Source organism: Peromyscus leucopus, chromosome 6, assembly GCF_004664715.2.
Source record: "Peromyscus leucopus breed LL Stock chromosome 6, UCI_PerLeu_2.1, whole genome shotgun sequence".
NCBI classification, from domain to species: domain Eukaryota; kingdom Metazoa; phylum Chordata; class Mammalia; order Rodentia; family Cricetidae; genus Peromyscus; species Peromyscus leucopus.
The window spans coordinates 120002245-120021800 of record NC_051068.1 but is presented as its reverse complement, the minus strand read 5'-3'; the positions used below and the strand labels follow the sequence as shown (position 1 = coordinate 120021800).

Below are 19556 nucleotides of genomic sequence, written 5' to 3'. Positions count from 1 at the left end.
GGTGCTTCTCCAGTTCTAGATGTGTGGCAGTTAGCTTTCAAAGGTGCTATGTTGGGTACTTCACAACATATGGCCTTCTGTTTGCATCCCAGCCTGTAGATGAAGTTAGTGGTACTTCATGCTCTCAAGGTCCCTGTGAACTCCACCTTCTACACAAGTTACTGAAAGAAAGCTAATTCAGGCTAGGAATACATTATCAAATGGAAGCCTCTGCCTTCATTGTCATAAAAAACGTATCTATGTTATTTGTACATGTTATAAATTGTGAAGCTTTTCATTTCTATTGTATTAAAGGGCTTTTGGAGCCAGGTTTGACTAAGGAGGAGTCTGTCTTTGTCTAAGCTTCATTAGTATGCACTATCAAATGCTCACTAAGCTCTGATGCACCACACCCCTTCTTGTGTCAGCTAAAGACGTCCATGAATAATTGGCAAAAATATACATTTGCAAGAGTCCACACTGGTGTTTGTGGGGTTCAGTTTAGAAAAGGTGCTGTCATGTGTATAGCCCATTGCTCAGATGTTCTTAAAACTGTAGCCAACCACTCAGCTGTTTGCTAACACAGAGCAGGTGCACCAAATCTCCCGCGTGATGCAACACTTCCAAACATGAATGGAGAAAAGGAAACAGCCAGAGTAAACTCATGGAAAAGACCCTGTAGGTTGAGGGGACACTGAGGTCCACTGTTCCTTTCATCCTTTCTGCTTTCTGCACCTCAGCATCTTCATCTACCACCTTCTTTGCAGCATTACAATTTCCTTTCTTGCCCTTTGGCCATGGAGCAAGGGTCTTTCAAATCACACCCCCCACTTCCTTATATTCTTAAAAGCATGCAGTCATTGTGCAGAGGCTTGTAATATCTCCGTTGAAATGAATACTAGGGCTCACTGAGAGGCTTGTATTAACTCTGATTCCAGCAGAGTTCATTGTTTTATAGCAGAGACTAGTAATACACAATTCCACATACACCTTGTTAGTTTTTCTCTACATAGATATTGTTTGTACATGGTTATTTCAGGGTATTACTATATGTAATTGCAGATTTGTTCTATCTATCTATCTATCTATCTATCTATCTATCTACCATCTATCATCTTTTTAAGATGATGTGTCTGTCCTCTTATGACTGAGAAGCAACAGAAGCAAGCTTCCCTTGATCCACACTTTTTAAAAAGAGCTCTTTGGGTAATAGGCTGTAGACTGAATGCTTATGAGTTGTGTTCAGTTATCGAGAATGCCATCAGCAATGCCTTGTTGCTTTCTTATCAGCTACTTCCTGCTGTCAGCTTGGCACTTATTTCAATAGGAAAGGATTTGCATCAAATGTGATGCCTTATTATATGCAGCTAACACAGGGTTTTTAATTGTGCAAACACACGAGACTCCTGCGGTGGTAGTCAATTTGATAAAAGGATTAGATTATGAATATTTTGTCATGATTAAAGATTACTTCTGATTTATCAGAGGTGAGCCAGTGAAATTTGTCATCTATTTATCAGTCAGATGAGACTCCATTAAATTTGAGTGTGAATCACAAAGTACTGATCTCTTTATATTGTCTCTCAAGGATTTGATGTTTATACTCAGATGAGCATGTTAAGGGTCGTTTGGGGCCATCCTCCAGGCTCAGCTGACTACTTCCAGCACCCCAGGGGTCTGTGTTTCCAGCTTTGGCCTTTGTTGTTTTTAATCTTCATATAAACATCTATGCCCACACAAAATTTCTGCAGCTTTTATTTTTTTTAAAGGAGATGACTGACATGCATCATAAGCCATTTAAGGTTATTCAATCCTTAGCAAACAAAAAGATGAAACATAGAATAAGAAGTCCAGTTTAGAAAGCACTCATTTGCTGGGCGGTAGTGGCACACGCCTTTAATCCCAGCACTCGGGAGGTAGATAGAGCCAGGCAGATCTGTCTGAGTTTGAGGCCAGCCTGGTCTACAGAGTGAGATCCAGGACAGGCACCAAAATTACATGGAGAAACCCTGTCTCAAAAGAAAAGAAAAGAAAAGAAAGCACTCATTCAGTGACTGTTCTTCATAAAAAGTAGTTCTGAGCATTGCAGGAATTTACAAGAAGTCTAACATCTACCAGGAAGGTAAAACTTAAGCTCTAGTAACCACTAAAGTCATATAATAAAACAAAACAAAATGCCGAGTATTTAAGAGATAAATACTATTAGACAAGTAGATATGAAATTTGCACTTTGATTCTAGACATTGACAAATTGAGTACTAACTAAAATAAAGTATGGGACATTCAGCATAAAGCCGAATGTAAGTAATGGACAACTAAATGCACAGACATTTGTAGACAAAGGTAAAGAAAACAGAGAAAAATCTCTTTGAGTTCTAATTCCAGGAAGGGAAGAACTTAATACTTAGGGTCAACATGATTTCCACTGGCTTTCTCCATTCATGCTTGGCCCTTGGTCATAGGAACCTTCTTAGGCCACATAGAGGTACCACTGGGAACTGGAGAAACTTGGTACCAGAAGCTCAGAGTGTTCCACTTCAGAGACCTAAAGCCCTTAAAGGGAACCTTCTTCACACAGGGAGGAAAGAGTTCCAGCATGGCCATGCAGCAAGCTTTATGTAGTAGTGCCCTAGTGTCTAGCTGTTTCTGACCACTGAGATGATCAAGAATCTGCAGGTCTACATGAAAAGGCTGCTCCTATAGAGATTTTCTTTGTTCTCCTTTTGTTGGAAATCAGTTCTGAGCTGCACTATAGAGGAGGTCTTTTTTGTTTGGATTTAGGGTGTGGTTTTAGTAACTTAATCACATTCTCTTGATCTTGGGTGTTTTATCTGTATTCATGAGGGATTATATTAGCCCAGCAATTTAAAAACTGACTTCTTGGCAGCCCCCAGATTGAATAGTAAATGAGGGTTAGGGGAAGGAAGGCAAAGGGTGGGCAGGCTCCTGGGACTTGGGACTGAACCGAGCACCCTACCTGGTTTCACCTGTTACGTTTAAGTACAGTTAAATAGACTTTTTTTTTCTAAGTAAAACTGTCTTGACAGGGCTGTTTTGTTGTTCAGATCTGACTCTAACTTGATATCTATTTGATAGATTTATAACTTTTTCTTGGACCTGTAATTAACAGACTAGCATTGTCATTTGTGGCAAAGGGGAGCAATAAGGGTGAAAATATTTTTGAATGATCTTTCATAAGCAAATAGTTAGAAAGGAAAAAAAAATTGAGATGACCAATCTAAATCTGAAGATAATTAAAGTAGAGCATAGAAATCGAATGTCATGAAGGCACAGTTGCTAACATCTTTATATTGTGAAAAAAACAGTCTATATTCATGCACTGTCTATGTGATTGCTTCGGGGGAGGTGAGATATAATTTGATCACAAGAGCAGATTCTCAGTTGATGAAAGCATAACATGAATTTCTCCTACTTTCAAAAAGCCAATGTAAGAGATCAGGGGCATCACGGCTCTTATAGGGTGCAAAGCTAAATTGAATAGAGAGAGATCTGTGGCCTTTGAGTTAGTCTCCTAACAGGCTGTATTGAAACTAAAGTGTTTTCCCTTGGTGCAACCTTCACAGAAGCATGTACACCATATATGTCCTGCAACCCTGATTTATTAACTCAGTTCATATTTAGACATATTAAGTTGCTCATTCAGAACTTTCATCATTTTTTTCAGAACACTAGATGTTTTTATACATTCTTTTGTAAACCATGAGATCTGTTTACTACCAAACATCTTAGAAGTGGCAGGAAATAAAGGACTAGTTGTAACAAAAGTATTAACAAACGTGTGTTTTGATAATTTCGGGGAAGAAAAGGCACTTTTGGAAATGATCTAGAACTGATTTTGAATAATGACCAATGGCATTTTCTGGCCACTTAATAAAATACAAGCATTTTAATAAGATATGAGAGACTTCTACTCAGTTGATTAAATACTTTAACAGAATTGTATTTTTTAAGTTTTGCACAGCTGTAAACGTTTTTTAATAAGCCACACCTTTAAAATCTTAACATTTTATTTCTGAGCATTCAATTTGACTTGTATGGGATGCTTATCAACATTTGTTGCAGTGTTTAATCTAAATGAGATCTGTAGAAGCACAAACTATTTATATTAGTTATCAATTAGACTGGGAATTTGTCCTTTGTTCATTATAATACTGACTAAATGACAACCTATGTAACATAAAGAATCAGGGAAAAAAATCTCAATGGTGTAATTTTCCTGTTTATCAAAACCGTATTCAAACCTAGGGAGTAATCCTTAACGTGACTTTCAAAGAGCACCACATGCATCTCTGGCTCAGTCTTGCCCTCCAAAACTCCTTCCAGTTACAGTTCCTTTGCTTTATTTCAAGCTCTAATCCTCTGAGCGGGTAATTAACAGACCAGCAGAGCCATTTGTGGCAAAGAAGAGCCATAAGGGTGAAAATATTTCTTCACTGAATGATCTTTCAGAAGTAAATAATTACAAAGGAGAAAGATTTGGGATGACCAATCTAAATCTGAGGATAATTAGACAGAGTAGAGTATGGAAATCGAAACGCTTGGCATGTACAATTCTCACATCATAACAAAACTAATTAAATATTTAGAAACCAAAATCCCCTCACAATTTGAAGAAAAATAACCCACGACAAAAGGGTCTGTAACTTTGCAGATAATTAGCAAGAGGTACAGGAGAGAAAGACATCACAGATTGGCTCTGTGGCTCTGCAAGGTCATGTCTTGTTATGCTGTGTCTTTTATACAGTCTAGTAACAAGTTTGCTGCTAATTTAATCTAACTAGGGCATCCCATAGTGATTTCCCATTTCCCTTGTTAAAATTGTGACAGCTTATGCAAGTGCAAACTATAATAGGTTAACATTTTTATAAATAATTACTATTAATTTTTACAGGTGGTGTTTTTTGAATTACTAAAAGTTGAGAGCTTGGGACCTTTAGATGAAAAGCAATACTTTTCAAATATGTATTTTTTAATGTATAGTTTTTGTCCCCGCTTAAATGATCTTATTCTTTTCATTAAGTAGTTAGACCTCATGACCCTATGAATGGAGCAGTCTCAGTGGCGTGCTTTGTAAATAAATACCTCTGGTTTTGCTAATAAAAGCAAGTGCATTTGTGTTGAATGTGCATTTCTGCAAACAAGAGATTTCGTACTGGATTAATAAGGCTCAGAGTGAGTCAAACCTCATTTGCATTAAACTGACCCCAAGGTCCAGTAAAAACTGCGAGGAGTTTCAGTGGTTTCTAAAACATAAAAAGTTGTTTTTTCACAGCATCACTACTTCAAGATGCTTATTTTAATAATTAATGTGGAATTTTAAGATAATTTTAGCAGTCTACAAGAAACAAATCATTTATATGCTTTAAGATCCATATATGTTGTGGTTATATTTCCTGGCACAGAAGTTTACTGAGAAACAAACTGATCATGAATGGTGTTGCTGTTCATGATATTCCTTTTTGAACATCTACAAAAAATAGAATGATCGCCTCATAGCAATGAATTCAATAGGATTTTTTTTTTTTTGTCAGACGTTGGTTGACTTACCCAGAACTACTCCGGAGATGCCTTCTACTTCCCTTCCACACAACGTTCTTCAACAGTCAAATAAAATTTATGTATTCCTAGCACAAAAATACATTCATTTTCATGGTTATGTATGCAGTGTTAGATTTTTTCTACAATTGTTCCTACTACAGCAGTTTCAAAGTTTTAATCACTACAACCCTGAAAAAAATCAGTAGTATATTAGAACTTTTGATAACACTAATATATAGGAGATTGAGCAGAATACAATTTGAATTGTTTAGTTCTTCCAAATTATTTGTCCATGTATGGCTAGCATTTGGTGCTTTAGGTTCTGATGCAGTAGCAACTCTCAAAAATGATTTTGGAATACACTAAATAAGGCAATACTCTATAATTCATGCAAGCAATAGCCTAACATGCCTAAGGTAATAAGTTCTGTTTGGTAGAACTCTTCTAGATAACCGAAGTTACTAAATGAATTACGAGAACATGGTCATGTGACAAATGGGACTCTCCTATAGAACATCTCTTCTAACGTTTTAATGTCATGTTTACCTAGAAGTTATTTAAGCTCTCACTTCATCATTAATAAGAAAGCAGGACCTGCTTCCCTAGCCGTGTGAAAGTTTAGATGATAAGAGGACATTTCACTATAAACTTTAGTTGAGAAAAGAGAGGTGCTTGATTGAGCACTCAGCAGTTTTCCCTCCTGACCCCAGAGATGACTGTCACCTGAGTCTTTGGGGTGATCTGTCTCCCTGTCTTGCTCGACTTGAGTACTTTATTTGCACACATTTCCTTGCATTGGCTCTCACCGGCTTCTGGGATAAGATGCTGTATGTGGAATATTTTATTCTCTGTCTGTATTAAGAGGGACAAGTGTAAGAATAATAGAACCCAGACCATTTAGGTGTTAGCATGTAGGAGAATGATTGTAAATTAAAAGTATTTCCCCGCATAAATAAGTAACCTATCTATTGTGTATTGTTTTCTTTCATGATATAGAACTTTGTCCTAACTGACATAATTCTATCAGATCAGGAACAGCCGACTGAAGCAGACATGAGTGTCTGCTGTGTATTTTTTGTTAACCATACTTATCTACAAACTGATATAGTAATGTTAGCTATTAGTCATTTCTGTCATTCAGAAACATGTACTTATATGCTTGTCATATGTATACCTCCAATGAGTCTTAGAAGCTGGAAAGTCCTCTTCTCTCTCACCCCTCTCTCTCTGTGTGTGTGTGTGTGTGTGTGTGTGTTTTCAGTTTGTTGTCCCTCATCTCCTCTTGTTTGCTTGCAAGGCCTATAAATGCATTCAGCTTATGTGCTTGAATGGAATGAAGTATGCCAACTGACATTATTTCTTATTGTTACTTGCAGCTCAGGAATGAATGTCATTCCTACTCTGTTAATTAGATCCATGATAGAAGATTCAGCTGTAGGTGTTCTGCCTATTTGAATATACAATTCACCACAAATGTGGCTTGGGATGTGCCAGGCTCCCACCCGACTGTTCTGTTTATATCTGGTCCTATGAACACGGGTTACATTCTTAGTACCTTAACACTTTGAAAGCTGTATTTCTTCTAAAAACGAACATTTTAAGATCGGAGGTAACTAGCAGGAGAGGAGTGTAGAAACAACAAGCCCATTATTGTTAGTTTGTTGTAATTGAAGTTTAAAAATAGCAGATGCCAATTAGAGAAGGAAATTGTGGAAACCATCTTCACTGAACACACACTCAGTAAAGAATCGGACTAATTCTGCAGTATGTTTCAAATTTAAGCAAACTTGAATTTAGTTTCTGTCTTGATAGTACCGAGCTTCTCTGTTGCATGTTGGAGTATTTGTTCAAGTTGGTAGATTTTGCATTTTTAATCTTCCTTAGAACTGTGGTGAATAATGGCCCCTGGCAGGAGATAATGAAATTTTCTTAATTTATATTTTCAAGTAGAAGCTTCAATTGAAAATGGCATCCTATGGCCTGGAGACATAGCTTGAGTGCAAGTTCCAGGGGAGCTGCAGTAATAATGCGGTGCCATTGGTGATGGGGAACGATGGGACAGTGAAGAAGTAATTTAAGGAAGAAAAGAAAATGCACCAAAGCTTTATTGTAGCATATCTAATGATCTGGGGAAGATTCCCAATGGTTTTTGGAGCATGACTGGAGAAGCTAATGTTATCTTGCCAAAACAGAAGCCTCTGCTTAATCAGCAGAACAAGACTATTGATTAAAACACCTCTCACAATAGATTACACGTGGAATCTCATCTCCATACTTTCACTTGGTAAAGTGTAATAATGAGCATAAGATAATCAGAAGCAGAGTGAAAGCAATTTGTCGGGAATTGTACAATTCAAGATTAGAGTTGGAAAGGAAACAAGTTTGCATGGATAAGTTTAGCCTGCTTCTAGAGGTTATACACAAGAAAGAATACACACAGCGCAGGGAGTGCAGTGGAGAAGGAGAGCGTGCTCTCTGTCTCTAGGTGTGCAGATCTGTGTCTGTTTTCTACCAGGGCATTGTTCCCAGGGATTTTCATGGTGCAGGGAATTCCTGCTTATCCAGACATTGCACGAAGTTCATCTTCCTTATCCAGTTGAACCTTTCCACGAACTTCTAGGGAAGGTAATGCTTTTTCTAAATGAGAAAGTTAAGCTGTAACTGGTTAATGCAATGTTTATTGATTCACAGACTACAAACAGGAAGCAGTACCCAGTACTTCATCATGTCCAAGCATGTTATTTTGGCACTTATCTTCCCAAGTTAGGACAGAGTTAGTACTCTGCTATATTCCTTTTCAATACAATTATGGTCAGTAGCTTAGGAACCAGTAAATACTTGTTTCTCCCAAATAAAAAGACTGTGTTTCTCCAATTAACCATTCTTACTTTGTGTATGAAGTTTTCTGAAGGTCAGTCAGAGAAGACCAAGCAGCCCTTGAACTTAAAATTTTCCTGCCTCAGCCTTGACAGCTGAGATTTCAGAACTGTTGCAAGCTGCACCTGACATGTTCTAAGTAATTTTGGTATTCTAGTATGAAAATGAATATTCTTTCATAAAATACTTTTTCATCATTTACATATATTTTCTAGAGGCAGTTTATTTTAATTTTGAAAGCACTATGGATATCCTAAAAATTAATACCAACATTGACTACATATAGGGGATCAAATACATAGTTTAAAACCCTTTGTAACCCACCTACAGGTTGTGATGGTGAAGAAATTTGTGAGTTGTTCATTGCAGTATTGTGTAGTTTTGTTTTTTTGTTTTTCTCTTATCTATTGGGTATAAGCCTGAGGAGTGACACCAAGTTCTAATATTTGCTCCAATTTCTGCTGATCATGAAATATATTGATATTAGTGATTCAAATAGTCGCAATATTTGGGTTTATTTTTGAGAAAAATAGTTCATTGTATACTGTAAAGGGGAGGGTGTGGCAGTCACTGGAGAAGCATCTGCAGACGGACTGGTGTTTTATTCAGGTTATAAAGATGAGCGTTTGGCTGCATTTCTTTCATCCACTCCCTCAGGTTAGCATGGAAAGATGATAATAGTGGCCTTTTAAATACAGTCTAACATATGATGTTTTGCTGTATTTAAACCCATTTATAACGTGTAAAGCGGGATTTAGTATTTTCTTGATGTGATTGATGGCTCTAGGAATAAGATGTAAAATTTTCAATATTAATGTAGGTCATTAATATAATGACCCTCTTTCTTATTTGCATGTGGTGATGATGTTTTGAAGCATTTATTATTGGATTTGTTTTAATTTCATGTGGAAATTTCTGGTTTGGTATGATGTCCTCTCTCTACATATATAGAAAAACCTCTTAATATTTTAGTCAGATGTTTGTGATTAGAAACAATACAAAAATAATAAACAGGCTAGGTTTTTTTATTTAGTTTTGGTGTTGCATGCTGCGGATTAAATCCGTGGCTTCACATAGTCTGAGGAGGAACTCTACCCCTGAACCCTACCCTAGACCAAGGTGATATATCAGAGTAATTTAACGTAATGAAGAATATAAGTAACTATTTTGAATGTTGGAAGAGGTATTTAAGCACATCTGTATTATTTTCATGGCATTATGCACAGTGTTCTATACTCCTAAGTTTAGTAGACATTATTTCCTCATGAGTCCACTCTAGATAGTTACATTTATACCTCCTCAGGATTGAGGCACCATATTTATTTGATTAATTAGGTCAGACAAAATACAGAGACAATAGCAATGGATTTAACATATTTTTTTGTTTTAAATTACATCTGTCTGTGGAATACAGCCTATTTTTATAGATTGTCAAAAATCTTAATTTCACATTTAATGAATGAAAAGAATTTTAATTATGAAGCAAACTTTTAGGAAAAGATTATTCCTTTTTTCCTGCCTATAAAATAAGTTTATATGAGTCATATGCTATGGTGATATATTGTGTACCTTAATAAACTTGCCTGAGGGTCATAGGACCAGTCACTAGATTAGACATAGAGAGCAGGCAGTGGTGTCATACACCTTTAATCCTATCACTTGGGAGACAGAGATCCATCTGGATCTTTTGTGTGTTCAAGACCATACTGGGCTACATGAGATTGATCCAGTATAGGAGAGAAACAGAGCCAGGCATGGTGGCACACACCTTTAATCCCAGCACTTGAGATCTCATGCCTTTGTTTGGGAAGCACACATGCCTTTAATCCCAGGAAGTAATATGGCAGGGCAGATAAAGGTATATAAGGCATGAGGAACAGGAACTCACTCTCTTTAGGCTGAGGGTTTCATAGAGGTAAGAACTAATGGCTGGCTGTTCCGTCTCTCTGATCTTTTAACAATTACCCCAATATCTGGCTCAGGGTTGTTTTTTTTTTTTTTTTTTTTTTTTAAAGACCATCTAAGATTCAAACAACAGTATGCAAGTACTTAGATGTTATATTTACTGTGATTCACCAATAAATAATTGTAAGGCCTGCTTAAAATAGGCACAACAGAAACATTTGACTCCAGGACCAAGAAGGATAGATTGGCATTGCAAGCTGTAATTACATGCCTCAATAGATCATACTATTTATTTTCTGACTTGTTTCTATGATTTTATAATTTTCTGAAATATTTAAACTTACCATGTTTTGTTTTAGTGGAGTTCACAGCAATGAGACACACTCTCCTGCTATCTAAAACTACCCTGGGGTCTCCCCAGCACTGGATTCCCCTCCTTCTGGGTGGGCTGTGATCATTTTCCTTTCCTACAAGCTCTTGTTTGATACTGATCCTGTTCTAAGGACCAAGTTCTGATAGCCGCTGCTTTAACTGTCTTTAGTATCCCTGTATCTTCATCACTACAGAATAGCCCAAGTGCCATTATTTGGAATTGAAATGTTTAAAGTATGTCCAGAATCCATTTCTGTGTGATAAACAGTATTTAAAGTTCTTCAAATATTAATCCAGTGTCTATTTTATAGGTAACCCATTTTCTCTTATATCTTTGTCTTACTTATATTCATTTTGTGATTACTATCTGGGTTATTAACATTGAAAATCCACAAGTGTTATCAAAATATATCAGTCTTTTAATTGTTTATGCAGCAACAACTTTACTCATACAGACAGGTCTTTATGTGGGGAAAGGGAGAGTCAAGCTCGATCTCCGCCCTATGTAGACACAGACTCCAGAATTAAATTCATTTCTTGGCTTATGCTGCCTCTTTATTTCCATGGCAATGAAAATTGAAAGCTGAGCCCTTGGTAGGAATTTGCTTTTCTTTTGTAGCTAAGTAATTGCTTTCTCATTCTTGATTTTTTCAATTATAGCAATTTCCAGTTTTATGCTGTTCCCCACAGCACACAGGTTAATGAACTGCCAGCCTTTTTCTCATATTGAGAACTCATACTGGGTATTTTTCTCTTGAGCCCAACTGGGGCTGTATTTGAACCTCCAAAAGCTTTCATTTGTCTCTGAATAAAGATGCTGGTGACCACAACTATGACTATATTATCCTGTTCACAATTAAGTTCCACTTCTTAGTGACTCCATTGAATTAGCCTAAAATCCAAAACTCTAAATTTTCTCAATCTCTCTTTCTTCCCTGCTCCCCTCCCCCTTTTCTGTGCTGGAGACTGAACACCAAACCTTGTACAGATTTAAGTATGCTGGATCCCATTGAGCCAAACACCCAGTCTCCATATATTCATTTTTAAAAGTGTGTGTGTGTGCGCACGTGCGCGTGCTCCAAGAGCAGTTGTCCAGTCCTCTGGGGCTGGAGTTACAAGTGGTCATGAATCACCTGAAGTGAGTTCTGGGAATAGAGCTCAGGGCTCTGGAAGAGCCAGAAGTAATCTTAACCCACAGGCATCTCTCCAGCGTCACTATATTTTTTATTTTTCACAAAATTATATAAATCACAAGACTTTTTAACTATATGTGCTTTCACTTTCTTTTTAAACCCTCACATTCTTAATGCATTTCGGCCTCAATACAAACTTGCTTTCTGCTTCTTCTAATTTAGTGATGTGAAAGAAACCCTCAGTAAAAAGGGGAAGTAATGCTATATGTAAAGTTCGTTTATTCACTGAATTGTTATTTTATGGGATTTCTACAAGTATATTTCAGGCCCATAGAAAATAAATCGCAGAATATGTTTGAGAGATTATGAAATATATACAGTGGAGAATATGAAAGATACGTTTACCATGTAGAAGTTTACCTTTCTTGCTTTCTGGGAAATGAGAGCATGAAGCATAAGGATGGCCCCTGTAGATATGAATAAGTACAAAAGAGGATGTCAGAGGACTTGGGTTTTTATGGGGACTAGAGTAGAGCTGAGGATTCCCAGAAGATCAAGTGAGGTTTGGGAAGCACTGACATTTCTTACTGCTATACCAGGAAAGAGAAAAATGAAAGGTCAGAATTGTGTTTCTAAAGGAGTTGAAACATTAGATATTGACACATTGAGAAATAGTAAATCCACCCTCTGTTTTAAATTTTTTAAGACAAAATTATTTCTGTGATTCGTGATAAAATAATTCATTTTATTGAGTGGTGAACCATAGGCAGTTTCTTCAAATGAGTGGGGGAAAAAAAAAAAAAACGAGAAAGAGCAAAACAAAACATCGTGTTGTAAGAGATGTTTATGTCATCCAAGGTCTTGAAATTTATGGGACAGGATGTGTTAAAAAACATACTATATATCTCAGAGACTGAGATCAATGTTAACTATTTTTGTTTACAACGTATTATTGCAATCTTAGTTACAATTTATCCAATATTGTGGAGTCACTGAAGTTCATTGTAATATGTCTTGAATTTAAAAAAATGTAGCCATTTAATCCTGTAGACCTTTCACGCTTTGCTTCTCTTCAGGACAGCTCTCCGGGGTTTTGAGTTGCAGTGATACCAGTGTGGGTGACTTAACATGTCTCCCTCGCTAATGTGACTGCTTCCCACCATCCCGGGGTTCTTTGTGCTGGGAGCTAGTCTACTTTTCTCAGACTGCTTTACAGTGCTATTTTATACTTCGGTTATTTTATGCACCATAGAATATTTGGTATTCAAATTGTTGAATAAATTTTATAATAATGCCCTGGTTCTGCTTGCTTTGCCTTCTTAATGTATATACTATCAAGAAGTGTAATGAAACCCCTGCAAACATTCCATTCCACTGGGCTGTAATCAAATCAAATTATAAAAGAAATAGTTCTTGCCTTTACAAAGCTTAAGAGAAGAACATCTGGGCCCATTTATGTAACTCAGGCATCATCCTGCCTGGAATACCAGTTACTGCTTAATTCCAGTATCCCTGATGACTTAATGACGAGAACAACAGTGAATTCTTCTGCAGAGTAATATGTAGGACATTTTAGGGGTTGTGTTCATGGGATTGTTTTTAATATTAACTTTCAGAACATCCTGGTGTAGAACTGGGTACACAGTCGCATCACAGACAGAAGCACGGCTTCTGTGAAAAGCGGCAACAGTGCTTAGACATTCACTATGCTCCTGGTGCTCTGCTGGATGCCTCTCATGCCTCTGTCATGTATGCAGGCCTCTCCGTGCAGGGAGGGAAGGGCTACATGTGCCTCATAGTTCTGAGTGTAGACAGCGCTTGTGGTGGAACATGTAGCACAAACTGGATGTAGAGGCTAAAATCTGGGTCGACATGTGTTTGGGTATGCTGTGACAACTTCCCGCTTAGCTGTTCAGTTTATCACCCTCTGCTTGATTGTACCTTTTTCTGGTTGTAATTTTTAATTCTTAAATATGTTACCAAGTGGCCTGGTTGTTCTGTCTCCCTGGACCTATTGGATATGATGAAAATTAAAACGTAACAGTGTATTTGAAGACTGTCAACTATCTTCTTTTCACTTCTACTTACATTTTAGTGTGACCCTTGATACAGAAATTCAAAACAAAGAAAATAGGAGTTTTATAATGCCATCTAATTTCACCTGCATTTTTTGGTTCACGAATAAGTTCTATAGTATATCACTATATTCCTCAAGTAGAAAAGAAGTACATTGTTTCACAGGCTTGATTGGTTCTGTTTTCCAGGTGCAACAATCGAACGCAGTGTGTAGTAGTTACTGGGTCAGATGTATTTCCTGATCCATGTCCCGGAACTTACAAGTACCTTGAAGTTCAATATGAATGTGTCCCTTACAGTAAGTATGAAGTTTGTGTTTTCTCCTTTCTCCAGCCTTCCTTGTTGGAGCTGAAAGACTACACATGTGAAAGAAGCGTATGTTTATGGCCTACAAAACCATTATGCATGCAAAGCGCTCCCAGACTCGGGACTCCAATTAGCTTCATGAAGTGTGGAAGGAAGCCATAGTGTGATGCTGGCCAAGTGTCTGTCTGTGTTCTTAAGTGTTTGGCTTTTAAGGCTAGTGTTTTTCCAGAAAACAAACTTGAATTAGCTATTCAGTAGGGCAGATAGAAATCTGTACTTTTGCCCAATACCAGTTGCTGACAAATTGGTTTGGCTCACAGTTTTCTGAAGAAGGAATTGACTTCAGTTTAATCATGAAGGATTTGAATGGCTACCTGCTGTCGTGGTAACGTGAATGCTTGGGAAAAGCTACCAGAGCCGAAACTGAGGCAAGAGCTGTCCCCTTTCTTCCATGTCCTGGAAGGAAGCTTTAAAAAAAAAAAAAAAAAAAAAAAAAAAAAAAAAAAAAAAAAAAAAAACAGATTCGGTGAGGAAATCTTGCTTAAAACAAAGCCAAGAGTACAGACAAAAACTGAAGTCTTGTACCTGTTTCTACTTTTAAACTGTTAGCATCATGTTTAAAATCTTGCAGGAGTACTTAAAATCCAATTGGAAAATTTATAAATAGGTGCCAGCATTTTCCCTCCAGTAACAAAGTGCATACTTCTCGATGATTATATTTCATACATTGGATAGGGGAGAAAATACCTTAGTAGTTTAGACAACCTAAACGTTCGCATGCATTGCCTAATTGTCACAAACTAGTTCAGAAGTGCTTTTTCTTCCTCTGCTGTTTTTAAAGTTGAATGAAAAATTAATATCACAATAGTGCAGAGGCATTTGAAGTGAGAGTGTTAGATCAGTACTTTCACTGATTTCAGAAATTTTTCTATACTTTAAGCCTAAACACCAACAACCAAAAAAAATCCCAAACAGTTAGAGCTAGATGCTGTTGTATATGTGTGACCATAATCCCAGCTCCTTGTAGGCGGAGGCATCAGGATGATTGAGGCCATCTTGGGCAACATAGGGAGACCCCATCTCAACATAGAAATACCGAAAGGCCAAATTCTGATAAATAAGGCAGATCCAAAAAGGTGATAACACATTGTAGCATATGCCGTGAAGAGATGCTCTGTCCTCTCTGCCACAATTTTGATAAATTGTGTGTGTGTGTGTGTGTGTGTGTGTGTGTGTGTGTGTGTGTGTGGTGTCAGTTAAAGGCCAAACACAGATTATCTTTCTCTTCTCGTGCCCGCTCTGTGTTCCTGTGTTCCGTGAAACGGTGGATGCGCTTTGTGTTTTCAGTATCTTCTGTACCATTTGTAGGATTGGAAGCCCCCGAGTGAGCCGATCTGTTAAAGCGTTGCTCCTGTGTAGTGCGATGGCTTTACTTAATCTCTCCTGTGCCACTCGAGGAACATTGCATTCTTTTGAGCTAACCAAAATTTTTGTTCCACGAAGTCCCTCTCCCTTGAATTCAGCCTGGTTTCTGTCCTCAAATTAGACAAGGAATACAGCATCCACCCCCAAACAGTGGAATCAGTCAGAGCTGTCAAGAATTGTCTTTCTGCAACCCGGTCCCTGTAACCTAGTCTAAGACACCAAGAACAGTGTTAAGCAAATATTACTTTCAGACTCTTAAGTAATTTCTTGCGCTGTTTAAGAAAGGAAAATGTGGATATCTTCTGGAATGTCTAACTTTCAAAATTTTACTTTTTCAGTTCTCCAGAAGTATTGTATATTGTGCACTAAACTTGCAAATAGCTGTACTCAGAGAAGTATTTGTTCTTTTTTTTTATTTAGTTTTTGTCCTTCAAAATAAAAAGTAAACCCAGTAATTAATTTGCTGTTGCCTTTCTAGAGTTTGCAAGAGGCAGAAATAAGTCTATGACTGTTTTCCTTTTTGAAGAATAGAAGTGGTTATCATTCCTATATACCGTACAGCAGTGACACACTATAAGCCACATGGTTGCAGCCCATGTGAAAATGTCATGCAGAGCATTCTTAGGTTATTCTAGCCTTGCATATCCTCATTGCTCCCCATTCTCCCCTCTTCGCTTCCCTGTGCTCCTGTCTGTGATAGCCTGTCCTCACATTCACTTTTATTTTAAGGGCCCAGCTTTCACTATTCCTTGTTTTAACAATTTATTTGCTTTTCTGCAGCATTTACTTACCCCTTTCTCACATTATTTAGATGTCACCATCATATATAGTTTATCATACATGCCTTACCACTTGGCTTAATGCCAATCTCCATCCATAACAAATACTTCAGGAACCTCATAGACTCCAAAGTGCTCCGTCCTGTTCTCAATGATTTCAAAGTCTTTCCATGACTTCAGGAAAACGGCAATAAATTCATTCGGTAGAGAACTTAGAAATGCCACCCCTCGGTTTCTTTTGCAAACAGGCAGGTACATTGTATGTGCCCTTTTACATTTGTCCAGGTAACTTCTGTGTCAAAATCACACATACACACACGCAGGGCATGCTTTATTGTGTACGGAATGTAGGTATCACAGCATGCAAGTGAACATTAAAAAGTCATTAGGGACCTTGGAGGGAAAGGGGATTATTCAGACTGGAGTTCACATCCTATAAGCAGGCATGACTTTTTCAATCTTGTGCCTACTTATTTCAAATTGCCACAGTATGTAAGGATTTTATCCTAATGTTACCTAAAAGTTCTCTCATTTGATGAATAAATTGTATTCATGTTGATGAATTAAATTACTATCAATGAATAAATGTGAGATTATTTCAAATGAAATAGTGTGTCACTTCAGATACAGAGTATGTAGGCTGTAGTCAATTTGGGTCTGTTTTCTGTCTTGTAAATCCTTGGAGTCCTCTGCTGATGTTGGTGGGTGTGTACGTGTATGTTTGGTTCATAGAATATTAAGTATATCCTTATAAATTAATTCATAGAATATCTTAAGACAAATTGCTTATATTGGTATATGATTATGAATCCAGATCATTGTTAATTTTACTGTATTTTTCTATTCTTCTGGTAGATAGAATTTTGGCTGATCTGATAGATATCTGCCTTTTTGATTTCATAAAAATCTTTATATGGAGTTTTTTTTTTTTTCTTTGAAGGATTCATCCATCAATCATCAAAGATTTTATTTTAAAAAAATTTTGATTTTGGATGTATTTTCTCAGTTTTCATTGGAATTATAAATTGTATAAAATTAATACCCATTTACTTTTTATTTGCATGATATGGTTTAAATCATTAATAAATGAAGTAATTTCTGTCTATCTTTTGCTCAGTGACTGCACTGTAATTTTACCCCCTCAAATAAAAATAATTCAGTCATCTTCACTGAATGGACAATACAAAATACATTTCCTTAATTTTTTTATTGAACTGATTTAAAGTTCTTTTGTAATAAGTAAGCATTATAAGAAGTATTAATCCTCTCCTTTACACCTAATTGCTTTATGTGAGTAAAATCATTGTTTCCTTAAGGAACAATGCAGCTGTCTGTAAATGCAGTCTGAACGTCCTCCACACTAATGCTCTCTCTTCCCCTCCTTCTCCACCATGCCTGTCCATTATTGATTCTGAGCAGGTACAATGTGCTCCTGATGGAGGAGTGATCTTAGGTCCAAGTGCTACAGAACAAGTGTTGCTTCCCAAACAGCACACTGCGCTTGTCCTGTTTTCCCTCACACAGTCAGAAGCACACCAATCAGAACAAGTGTGTTTCCTGAAAGTGCTTAAACAGACCATGTTGGTTAAGCAGGTTATAGCTTAATTTAGAAATTATATGTGCTGTTGCTATGGCAATTTTTTTTTAAATATTTGTGTGATGTTTCTCTCAAAGGAGTTCCAGAAGGTCACTGTTTTATCTTGACGAATAATTATACTTCTAAAAAATATGTAATCAAGCTGAGATTGTAATAAAATGTGCAACTACACTCTGAATAATCAGTAGTCGCACACTGTGGTGCATTTTGAAAGGGAAGAAGAGGAAACACAGCATCAGTGGAGTCGTTTTTTAATACTCAGGCAACATACTTGAGAGGCTACACTGAATCTAAGAGTTGCACGGTGTGGGCCCTCGTTGGAGGAGACTGCCTGTCAACTAGAATCATGTTGCACCTTCCCTGGTGCTAACCCACTTAGGGTTTCTCCCTACACTTCTTCTCATGTCCTGCCCGGGCCAGGTCTGCCCTGTGAAAGCCCACCCCTTTCACGAGGTCTGTGGATGGAGACATTGGATGTGAATGCTGGGTGTGACAGTTGTTGCATGCTGGCTTGCTTTATATGTTAATAAATGATGGTCAAGACAATGTCATAATGAGCTAACCATGATTCTTTCTTCCTTTTCCTCCCTGCCACCTGTGCTTGCTTTTCCCTTGTATGTATTTTGCTTACTTTTTTTAAATAGACTTAATATTACAAGTTTGATAATGCATATTATATATGATATAGAAAATTAAATTAGAATTTTGTAATGTAAACTATATGTAATCTTAAGTAAATTTGCTAATACGTAATGGGCATTATCTACCCCTTCAAAGCCCCTATTGGGTGAAGGGAGATTTATATATTCCTGGAAAGGGGGCATTTTGCTAAATGGTTAAGATGGATTTTTCTAAAAATAGGAAATAATAGAACAATAATTGAAATATACTGAGATGCATGACTGTGTAGTTACTTCTCATCTAAATATCTTTGGGGAAATCTAGTCATCTCAATAGTTATTAAATTTGGCTTAAACTCCAAAGTTGTTTTGTTGTCAGTCTTATATATATATTTTCCTGCCATGCTGATATCATTACAGTCAGCCTGATAATTAAGCTCACACAGACCAAATGGAGATGACACAGCTGTGCATGCTTTTATGTCTGTAGTGTACATATATAAAGGAAAACTTGGTCAGAAGGCTGCTTGGCTTTGGCAAGGCTAGAGTATGTTTAGCTTGCATTAGTGAAGAGTTTCATTATTTATTCAGGCACACTAAGTGAAGCAGCATGCCAACTTATTTGTCTTGCCTCCTTAATCTTCTAAAATGATTGATCCGTGTTCTTTTATGTAACTTTAGAATCTCTCTCCTGCTAGGTTCTCCTGTGTGTTTCTCTTTATCCAAAGTAGTACAACTTCCTTATTCTTCCTATATTTAGCATCTATTACGAATTCAATCTTAGACTAATAGTCAATTTATTTTTAATCTTTTTTCTTTTTTCCTTGCACTTTTTTTTTATTTTCCTTCCGATGCTTAAAATAGAAGTGGAGCAAAAAGGTAAATAATGTGCACAGTCTCAACCCCAGCTCCCTGTTATGTGCCTTAT

General features: G+C 37.0%; 1 protein-coding gene across 50 annotated transcripts in view; it reads left to right on the top strand.

The window, feature by feature from the left end:
- Positions 1-19556, top strand: part of Adgrl2 (adhesion G protein-coupled receptor L2) — a 628692-nt gene that overhangs the window by 563202 nt on the left and 45934 nt on the right. For 21 of the 50 annotated variants that reach the window (XM_028876838.2, XM_037207206.1, XM_037207205.1 and 18 more), the window contains exons 6-7: positions 14090-14199; positions 19496-19507. In XM_028876838.2, coding sequence (XP_028732671.1) covers positions 14090-14199; positions 19496-19507 — 122 coding nt within the window. Of the gene's footprint in view, positions 1-14089; positions 14200-19492; positions 19508-19556 lie in introns of all 50 variants that reach the window. The other 29 variants (XM_028876822.2, XM_037207197.1, XM_028876805.2 and 26 more) reach the window with 2 other exon arrangements.